Genomic DNA, 10,910 nt, shown 5'->3' with positions numbered 1-10,910 from the left:
GCGAGCACGCAGCGATTCCGCATTCCCGCCCACCTTTTTCCGTCGCCAGAGCATCCAACGGCCTTTTTAACCACCCCCTCCCTCCCTCTCCCCCATTCCGATCTCATCTCATCGCCAAAGCCTCCGCCCACCTTCGCCTCCACCCCTGCCAAACCCAAAACCCTAGCGCTCGCGTTCCCCCCACCCCTCGCTCACCGGTGACCACCACCCATGGCGTCCATGTCCCCGGTGACGCCCGCGGCGGCCGAGCCCAGGCGCTCCACGCGCCTGCTGTCCAACACCAAGCCGGCCGACGCCGACGCCGACGCCGACGCGGAGGCTGAGGTCGGCGCCGAGCTCGAGGTCGAGCGCGAGCGGTCGACGTCGCGCGGCGGCAAGCGCCGGCGCAAGGCGGCGGGGAAGGGCACCGGCGCCCGGAAGAGGGCGGCCAAGGGCAAGCGGAAGGAGCCGGAGTCGGCGGCGGGGGCGATGGAGGTGGAGGATGCCGGCAGCGGGATCAACGGCGACGTGTACCCGGAGGAGCCCGACTCGGAGGAGATGAAGTTGATCGAGGAGGAGGAGCAGGCCGACCATGGAGAGGAGGGGTCCGCGGAGACGCGTGGCGCCAGGAAGAGGGTGGCCCCGCCGCGCGCCCAGAGGAGGCCGGAAGCCTCGGCGGACCACTTCGTGGGCGAGCCCATTCCGGGTGACAAGGCCAGGCGACTCTGGCCGAGCCGCTACGAAACCAAGGTATATATGGCGTCTATCCTTCTCTTGTCAGCACGTAGCTGAGCTGGGTAGGCGCGCATCATCTTCTTCATTCATGCACTGGAAATGCCGACTGAAAATTTCCTCTACTTTGGGCCGCAGGATTCTGATTCACGCTCTAGGCGGTATGTCTTGTTTCGCTCTTGATCTCACCTTGTTGTAAATGGAGCTCCTTTTGCGCTGCTTTTAATATGTGAACCGGATCTTCCATCTGTGCATGCAGATCTAATGATACGGAGGAGGAAATTGGCGCTCAATGCCACTACACATCTGCATGTGTGGATGATGCAATCTTCAACCTCAATGATGATGTCTATGTGAAGGTGAACCATTTTTAGTACTGAGTTCAGAGAAATCATTACTTAGTTCGTTTAATATATTTATTAGTAGTTGCATTGATTATTCATCGACTGCCATTATCTTCTTAGCTAGAAGGTTAATTCGTACATGATTGCAGCGTATGAAGATGATTAATACAGTCTTTGTTACTGCCGTTTTTGCTATGCCAACTGTTGAAGTGTTGTGCTTCTTTTTGTTTCTGGCGTGATGATAGCTTCTAGCCATTCAATTTGTGACTGCAAAATGCATGCACTCAGGATACTGTACTGTGTATACTAAAATTTGCATATAAACTAAATTCTATTGGATGATGGTGATTAAAGATGTGCATGTAAATCAACTTCTGAATTTATTGATTGATGATTGTCAAGGTATTGGTTCCTTTTAGCACACTAGGACTAGTACAAGTTTGTCTTCTGGGATCTCTCCTGCATCATACCGAGAGGCCTTCTCATTTACTCCAAAATATTTTGTCAACCTTTTTCATGTGTTTGAATTCACTCTGTGGTCCTGTTTTCTTAATTTAAATCTAGATTGTTTGAGCTATTAATTGGTTTCTTTTCTTCTTCCTGATTTCCCACTGTACAACTCTTTTTCTCGTGTTATATCTTCAATTCAAATGTTTAAATTTATTGTCCTATATTATGTGTGAATCTGATCTGTGTTACTTCGAATTTTAAGAAATGTCATGGATAATGTTCAAGCTTTTTTTATTTCGTTTGCATGATGGGTATAGGCAAAATATTCTATGTTTTCATCTGCATTCTTCTTGTTTATAAGCTACTCCCTCTGTCCCAAAATGTTCATAGTGTCAAAAATGATCTTACGTTTTGGGACAGAGGGAGTATGTTTGAACGAAGTTTACTAATCATGCTATTTATTTTGAGTGACTGCAGGCTGGTCCCAATGAGGAAAATTACATTGGCCGGATTACAGAGTTTTTTGAAGGAACAGATCATGTTTTATATTTCACATGCCGTTGGTTTTTCCGTGCTGAAGATACGGTATGTCATGAAGTTCTTTTTTTTCCTAAATGCAATTCAGCATGTGCCTAAGACAAATTTGCAGGTCATCTCACCCAACTTGCTAGAGGTCCATGATCATGAACATGATCGGAAGCGTGTTTTCCTTTCAGAGGAAAAGAATGATAACATGATTGAGTCAATAATTTCTAAACTAAATATCATTTATGTTGACCCAAGTGTAAGTTATTTGTTCTTTCTTTCAAGAAAAAGAGTTTTTGCTCATACTACTTGTCATTCTTCTGCTGATCTTTTTGTTGTTATTTTGTGAAACATTTACAGAAGACACCTCAAGAAAGAGATCAGTTAATATCAAATTCTGATTTGTATTATGACATGTCGTACTCAGTTGCATATTCAACATTTGCAAATATTCCAGCAGGTAACCATTTCTGGATACTTACATCTGTTGCAATCGTCATAGGTATATCACCTAGTTTATTTTTTATTCCTTGTAAGCATCTTAAAAGATATAGACTTGGATGGCGTGATCATGAGCTTATACTGAACTGGTACAGGACAGTACTGATTTAATACATCTCAGAAGTACATTCGGCGAAATAAAAGAATGTTTTGATCAACATTGTATACCATGAAAAATCCTGTCATGTTTATTCTGTTGTAGAAAACGATGGTGCAACAGACAGTGAAGTGGCATCAGATATTTCCTGTGAAGAGGGGAAACCAGTGGCTGACCCTGTGGGATCATCTGATGCACGAAGGGAAACAGCAACTCTGCTGGATCTTTACTCTGGATGTGGTGCCATGTCAACCGGGCTTTGCCTGGGTGCTGCATTGTCCGGCATCAAACTAAATACTGTATGTTTTGTGCCTATGGTCTTGATACTTTAGCTGACCCTGAAGGTACCATAACTGACATTCTTAATGTTCTCGTGCAGAAATGGGCTGTAGACATGAATGAATATGCTTGCAACAGTCTAAAGCATAACCATCCTGGCACCCAGGTACCAGTTGAAATTGGCAAAGTGCCACTGAGTTGCATTCCCTCTTTCTGACTGTGCTGCATTCCCTCTTTCATCAACCAACTTGTACGATGTTGCCACTGAGTTGTAGGTACGAAATGAGAAGGCGGAAGATTTTCTTGCGCTCCTCCAGCACTGGAATGCACTCTGTCAGAAGTATGTCGTCCACAGTAGCAACTCTTCTGGCTCTGACCTGGCTCAGATGTCAAATGATGACGAAGATGATGAAAATGAAGCTCTACCAAATGATCTATTTGAGGTAGAGAGACTTCTTGATATATGCTATGGCGATCCCAATAAAACCGGAAAAGATGGCCTGTGGTTCAAGGTACTATAGACTTGATTGCTCAAATCCCCTACTTGTGTAGTTCATGTAGTCAATTGTTTCCTTGCTTGTATTATTCATTGCTTACTTAGAACATAGTTATACGATTTTTGTCTAAAGATAGGAATTATTTATATAGGTGCGGTGGAAAACATATGATCCTAGTCATGACTCATGGGAGCCAATTGATGGACTTAGGTTGGCATCTTTTTCCTTACATTTATCTTCATATATATTCGCCAATACTGCCTTATCCTTGTTTGCATTTCAGCGATTCCCCTGAGTGTATTAAGGAATTTGTTCAGAGAGGATATAGGGAATCTATTTTGCCCTTGCCTGTAAGTAAATTCCTCCTTGTTCCTTTTGGGTTAGTTTTCATGTGGTGTCTAATTCGTTGTTTTCCAAAGGGGTCTGTTGATGTTATCTGTGGGGGTCCTCCCTGTCAAGGCATCAGTGGATTGAACAGATTCAGGAATTACAATGAGCCGCTGGAAGATGATAGAAACAAACAGTTGGTTGTCTTTATGGATGTTGTTAACTATCTGCGACCTAAATATGTTCTGATGGAAAACGTCGTAGACATTCTAAAATTTGCAGATGGATTCCTGGGGCGATATGCGCTTAGTCGTCTTGTCTCCATGAGATACCAAGCTAGGCTTGGATTGATGGTTGCAGGATGTTATGGGTTACCTCAATTTAGGATGCGGGCCTTTCTGTGGGGAGCTCTTCCTTCTCGGGTTTGTCTCTTTTCTGGGTTATTTTTTTTACCTTGTGACACTATTCCTGAATAAGAAGGTACCCTTGGCAATGTAGGTTCTCCCAAAATTCCCGCTTCCGACCCATGATGTTGTTAAGCGAGGAGTCGTACCCAATGCATTTTCGGTATGAAAATACATCACTGCCCACCATGTTTCTGTGATCAATTTTCTTGAACACTATTTTTGCTATTATTTTTTCTAACCAAAACGTTGTTCTGTCCTCAGCAATGTCTCGTTGCATACGATGAAATAGACGACAAACGTTTAAAGAAAGCTCTTGTCCTTCAAGATGCACTATCTGATTTACCAAAGGTTAACATTGACTTTTTTACTCTATTCATTTATTTCTGGAATGCTGCTTGAATTTTGTTATGTCTCTATGAATTATAATGTTTCCTACAGGTTCCAAACTATCAACCTAATGATCTCATGGAAAATCGCATTAACCCCAAAACAGAGTTCCAGCGCTACATCCGGCTCAGCCGTAAAGGTGTGACCTCTTGAGTGTGCAAACTTCATGTCTTTACTTTTTAATGAAATTTCCTTTCATTTGTTATGCCTTCTGTCTTTGCATATGCAGAGTCGCACTCTTTTTTTTTCTGTTTCCAATAATCTGGGTGGCTCAATGATGTCACCTTGCCATAGTTTTCACTATTATAATGTTTGTGTATGATTTCATGATTATATTACTGTTCTAAGTTATTCTGTTCTGTCATTCATCTGAAGACATGGAGGATTACTCATTTGGAGATGCTACTCCTAGTCCTAAGGCATGTCAACTGTTTGATCATCAACCGCTAGAGTTAAGCACTGATGATTATCAAAGAGTGAAGCAAATTCCTTTTAGAAAGGCAAGCTAGTGCTGATCAGTCTCATGTTCTTTCTCTTGTTGCCTTATCCTTCTTGTTTCTTAGCAATTATTCTATTCCAGGGGGCCAACTTCCGTGATTTGAAGGGTGTCCAGGTTGGGGAAAATAACACTGTTGAGTTTAATCCACACATTCCTCGTGTGTTTCTGCCTTCTGGAAAACCTTTGGTACTTGAATCTTTTGTGGAGTAGTTTCATCAGCTGTAATGTATGTATATTTCGCAAGTATTAATCATCCTTGCCTCTCTGCCAGGTGCCTTACTATGCCATGACCTACATCAAGGGGAAATCACCGAAGTAAGTAAGCTGATGATCCTTCTGTATTATTTGTAGAACTATACTGTTAACACTTGTCATGTTGCTTCGCAGACCATTCGGACGCCTGTGGTGGGATGAAACTGTTCCAACCGTTGTCACCAGAGCCGAGCCTCACAACCAAGTAAGCAATTAACAAATTTCTGGTCTTTATTATGATTTTATAACTTGCCGATTGCTTTTATTATGACTGAACATGGATGGTGTTTTGCAGATTATCTTGCATCCCAACCAGCATCGAGTTCTGACTGTCCGTGAAAATGCACGGTTACAAGGCTTTCCAGACTATTACAGGCTCTTTGGCCCTATAAAACAGAAGTAAGTTCTAAGTTGATCAACTCGACATCATCCAGTAGTGCATTGCATCGAAATGAACTATAACTGTATGGTTTCTGTAAGGCCGGTAGCTCTGAATCTCTGGACCGTCTTTAGTATGAAGCTGATTTGTGTGTGCTGTGCATGTTTTATGCAGATATATTCAGGTTGGCAATGCGGTTGCTGTTCCCGTTGCTCGAGCTCTGGGATATTCCCTTGGACAGGCTTATCGTGGTGCATTGGTTGGAGGGCAGCCACTGTTCGAACTGCCTGAGAATTTTGCTTCTGTGGGTCAAGCAGCAGCCACAGCATCACCTGTAGGAGTAGTGGAGAAGTAGTGTAGGCAGAATAGTTATTTGACTTGTGGTTGATTTGGGTCATATACTTGCGTGAGATGTCGAAACATTGCCATTTATCATGGAAAACTGAGTGGTCCAACTCTTGAAACGTTTGTAACTTAAACTAGGTTCAGTTATTTTCCCATTGTGTGCCTGTCTATTCCTTCAGATTCAGATATTGAGAGGAAATGGAGGTTCTGATTAAACCCCTATACTGTGGTCTGTTTATGTTTTGCACTTCTGCTAGACCACATCTCTTCCGGAGGGAATGAAAAGCTATTGCAGCTTTAGAATCCCCCTTGCCTCTATGCAGAAATGGGACAAATTCTTGGTGTAGCATCTGCAATATCTTATTTGGTTTGTCATCACTCAATAGTAGTAGCATACTGTTCTTTGAACTGAAAAATAGTCCTCAATCTATAATAGAATTGTATTCCTACTGTGTTTTAAATTTCGAGATACTCAACAACATTGAAACATATTGTTTCTGTATGTAAACAGTTGTCCTCTTATGTTTTCTTTCAGAGTTAACTCTGATGATTCTGTACTAGTATATCAGAATCATTTTTACTATTTGTGATTTCAGTGTAACCACTGTGCACCCTTGCCACTAGGCTACAGCTTAGTTCTCAGTGTAGCCGAATATGATTTCAGAAGTTTTAGGTACGCAACAGATTGCAGTTCTTCATGCTACTTCTGAATGACATGATACCAACACGACGGCCGCTGTACCAGGGACCTGGCTCTGCACATTCACTCAATATGTTTCCCGAAATATAAAGTGTTCGCTGTATTGTGTGTGTGATATGTTTTGCCTGAACTTGTTCATGTCCACAAATCCACATTTTGTGATTTTATATGATCCATGCCTACAGGAAGGTGCAGATGTAAAATCTACTGACCCCGGCACTCCCTTGCCAACTACTGATTGATGCTAAAGGGTGGTGCAGACTATAGTATCCCAAATACTCCAGTGTGTTTTATTTTAGTTTACAGCCCAGTTTTTTATAGTGATTGAAATTACAACTTTGTTAACTGGATTTTTCTACATTACCTCATAAAATGGCAACAGCCAATGTGCCATGATCACCATGGTTGAGTGGCACTACACTGAAATTGATCCGCGCATCCATGGACGAGAATGTGGTTGTCAGGCCTAGACCTGACGATCTGAATCTCCCAACTTCTCTCAAGAAACCTGGTGTAACCGAAGCTGCCGCCGAGCGTGACATTACGGCTTGGCGCCGAGCCAGTCAATCCCTCCCGTCCGTGACGCATCCAATGGCCAAGAACGAACTTGCTATGTCGGCACTGTTCACCATCCGGCAAATCACCTTCCTTATGCCGCTTCTCCCATTTGAATTTGATGTTACTTTTACCGTGGACTGCAAGAGAAGGACTTGGACTCATCAACTGCTTCAGCTACGGCCTGCAATGGCATGGTAAACACGAGCATTAATGCGGTTTGACAGCTCCGCTCAAGCGGCTTTCAACCCTCCGTTCTGCCTTCAGGCTAAAAATGGAGAAAACATAAAGGACAGCAATGGCGAGTGTCCAAGAAATGTGACGAAACCTACGCCACCCAAAGCCTACTTCCCTCCCCCCGTCTCTCCGGCTCCGTTTCAACCCCTTCTTTCTCTTCTTCTTTTGCGGAAGAACAGGGGAAAAAAGGAAGGTACATCACCATGGATGCTTCGACTCCCTCGCGTTTTCACGTCTTCGGTTCGAATTTCAGTGTCGCAGAGCCGAAGAATTTAATTTGTCTACCGTGAAATCTGGTTTTGCATTTGCGTGGTTACCATTGATCCTTTTTTGCGGGAATTTGCGGTTGATTGGTGGTTCTCAAATGTGAGCTAAATTGGTGATCAACTTAGGTCTGAAATGTCTAGCTCGCCATGGCTGCAGGGGTTCATTATGGGGAGGGCGACGGCGGCGAGGAGCTAGCGGCGTTCCGACCCAGAGCATCTTCTAGGTGGTGGTGGAGTCATCTTCACCGGGAAGAGCTCCATCGTGGCGAGCTGCGCGGGACGCTAACGAGGGATCCTCCTATCAGCAATGGACGACTCGCCGCTAAGCCGCGGACCCCTGGGCCCCCTGCTAGGTAGCGGTCCACTGGACCCGTCGTCGACGGCGGCAGATTCGGATGGCTCGGGTGGATCGTCGTCCGCAGATTCGGATAGCTCCGGTGGATCGTCGTCATCGGGATCCCCGCCGTCTCCCTCCAGCCCACAATCGTCCACGCAGTCGACCCCACCGCCAGGGTCCTCGGACTCGGCGCCGTCGCCGCCCTCGCCGTCTCAGTCACCGCCGCCGGCTACGCCAGCAGGCACCAGCGGGCCGCCCCCGGCTCAAGTCTCGCCGCCGGGGTCAAATGCCATCCCGTCTCCGCAGGCTCCGAAGAGCAACGGGGGCGGCGGCGGCGGCGGCTCCTCGGAGAGCGGGGGCGGCTCCAAGGGCGGGGGCGGGTCGAGCGGCCGCGGCAAGGGCGGGAGCAAGCAAGACGATTCTCCGCCCGTGGAGGCCGTGGTCGTCGGCGTGGTGATCGGGGTCCTGGTCTTCGCCCTGCTGCTGTGCATCGCCGCGTGCGTGTGCTGCGCCAGGAGGAAGAAGAAGAAGCCGCCCATGGCCATGCCCTTCTACACCGACCAGCATGGTACGGCCGGCGCGCGCGCGCATCGCATGCATCGTGCCCATTCCATTCACCATGGAGATTCTTGGCAGAGATCTAACCGTGACCATGGCGGCGCGCGGGCGCGTGCAGGGAACGTGTACTACGCGAACAACATGCCGAGCCCGTGGCAGCAGAGCGGCGGCCCGGTGGACGGGCACGGCGGCGTGGGGTGGCACCCGCAGTACCCGCTGGGCCAGGGGCCGCTGAGCGAGGAGATGATCATGAGCGGGTCGCAGGGGACGGGGTCGTCGATGCCCCCGCCGTCGCCGGCCATCTTCGGGTCGCAGAGCTCGTTCACGTACGAGGAGCTGGCGTCGGCGACGGGCGGCTTCTCCAAGGCGAACCTGCTGGGGCAGGGCGGGTTCGGGTACGTGTACAAGGGCCTGCTGCAGGGCAGCGGCAAGGAGGTGGCGGTGAAGCAGCTCAAGGCCGGCAGCGGGCAGGGCGAGCGCGAGTTCCAGGCGGAGGTGGAGATCATCAGCCGCGTCCACCACCGCCACCTCGTCTCCCTCGTCGGCTACTGCATCGCCGGCGCCTCCCAGCGCCTGCTCGTCTACGAGTTCGTCGCCAACGACACCCTCGAGCGCCACCTCCACGGCAAGGGCCTGCCGGTCATGGACTGGCCCAAGAGGCTCGCCATCGCGCTCGGCTCCGCCAAGGGCCTCGCGTACCTGCACGAGGACTGTAAGTCTCTTCTCCTCTTCTTTGGCCACATCGATCCATGGCGTTCGTGCTTCTGATGTCGTGCATTATAAAGGCAATCCGAGGATCATCCACCGTGACATCAAGGCGGCCAACATTCTCTTGGATGAAAATTTCGAGGCTAAGGTGATTAGGCTGTGAGATTTGTGAATCACAGTGCACGAAATTCGTGAGATTGGAGTGAAAACTCGCCTGAATGTTGGCAGGTCGCGGATTTCGGGCTCGCCAAGTTGACGACGGACAACAACACCCACGTCTCCACGCGCGTCATGGGGACGTTCGGGTGAGCAGAGCACGCACGCACGCACGCTGAACAGAGCAGCAAGTGTCGCCATTGCGGCACCATGGGAGCAGAGCTCGAGCGTTGATGTCTTCTCCGCTGTTGGGTCGTGCATGCAGGTATCTGGCGCCGGAGTACGCGTCCAGCGGCAAGCTGACGGACAAGTCGGACGTCTTCTCCTTCGGCGTGATGATGCTGGAGCTCATCACCGGCCGGCGGCCCGTGGACCCCAGTAACTACATGGAGGACAGCCTGGTCGACTGGGCGAGGCCGCTCCTGGCGCGCGCGCTGTCGGAGGGCGGCAGCTTCGACGAGGTGGTGGACCAGCGCCTGGAGAATAAGTACGACCGGCAGGAGATGGAGCGCATGGCCGCCAGCGCCGCCGCCGCCGTCCGGCACTCCGCCAAGCGCCGCCCCAAGATGAAACAGGTCAAGATCGATCGATCGGCAACTCTCAATCGATGCTGAGCAACTCGCCGTGAACTGACAGTGATTCTTGCACCGTTTCTACAGATCGTTCGCGCGCTGGAGGGCGACGCGTCGCTGGACGACCTGAACGAAGGGATGAAGCCAGGGCAGAGCATGATATACAGCTCCGACGAGTCCGGCAGCTACGCGGCCAACATCAACAGGCTGAGGCAGGTCGCGTTCGAGAGTAGCGGGGAGTACACCAACGAGTACAGCGGGACGGGGGAGTCGGGGGAGACGACACAACGGCATCACTAACCATTAATCCCCTTGGAGGAGCTCTTCACCGCATGGACCTGTGATGTAAGTTGGCCGTGTAAAGGGAATCGATTGGTGTATATACGTACGAGGTGTACACTATGGTTGATGATGATGTAACTGCTTCAATGCTTGTGAATCGGGGCTGTATTATCGTGTAAAGTTGATGTATCCGTGTACTTACATGATGTAATGCGCAGCTCTTGGGTTGTATTAGCTCAGTGGAAAGAGAACTTCAATGGAGAGCCTCGATATCTGGCATTGTTAGAGCGTCCCTACTTCTGTCCATAAAATCCTTTGACTCCTATAAAAAAATGTCTGATTTGAGGAGTTAGGCTAGTCATAGTGGGAGTAACTTAGATAGTAACCTAGCGCACTTTGAGAAATTTTTGCTTATGTGGCATGTAGTTAATGAGAAGTGGTAACATAATATGTTAGTGTAACATAGCGCTTTCCAAGATAAGATGAGTCTACAAGCCATTAAATAAAGTCACATATGACACTACTAGTATATTACTTTG

General features: G+C 48.2%; 1 protein-coding gene and 1 pseudogene across 1 annotated transcript; both read left to right on the top strand.

The window, feature by feature from the left end:
- The first annotated feature begins 210 nt into the window (after positions 1-210).
- Positions 211-6,222, top strand: LOC119283412 (DNA (cytosine-5)-methyltransferase CMT1-like). The gene is made up of 21 exons (XM_037562971.1): positions 211-729; positions 850-872; positions 971-1,070; positions 1,983-2,090; positions 2,155-2,289; positions 2,391-2,490; positions 2,734-2,927; positions 3,008-3,073; positions 3,183-3,419; positions 3,556-3,614; positions 3,688-3,754; positions 3,824-4,153; positions 4,230-4,298; positions 4,400-4,486; positions 4,577-4,664; positions 4,901-5,025; positions 5,106-5,210; positions 5,296-5,339; positions 5,412-5,481; positions 5,572-5,675; positions 5,830-6,222. Exons 1-21 carry the CDS (start codon positions 211-213, stop codon positions 6,008-6,010), a joined length of 2,811 nt encoding a protein of 936 aa, XP_037418868.1. The 3' UTR covers positions 6,011-6,222.
- Positions 6,223-8,535: 2,313 nt separating this feature from the next.
- LOC119288689 lies at positions 8,536-10,650 on the top strand (annotated as a pseudogene).
- The last annotated feature ends 260 nt before the right edge of the window (positions 10,651-10,910 follow it).

Source organism: Triticum dicoccoides, chromosome 4A (genome assembly GCF_002162155.2).
Source record: "Triticum dicoccoides isolate Atlit2015 ecotype Zavitan chromosome 4A, WEW_v2.0, whole genome shotgun sequence".
Classification (NCBI taxonomy): domain Eukaryota; kingdom Viridiplantae; phylum Streptophyta; class Magnoliopsida; order Poales; family Poaceae; genus Triticum; species Triticum dicoccoides.
Note: the sequence above shows the minus strand (reverse complement) of the source record. Positions and strands in the feature narration are given on the sequence as shown.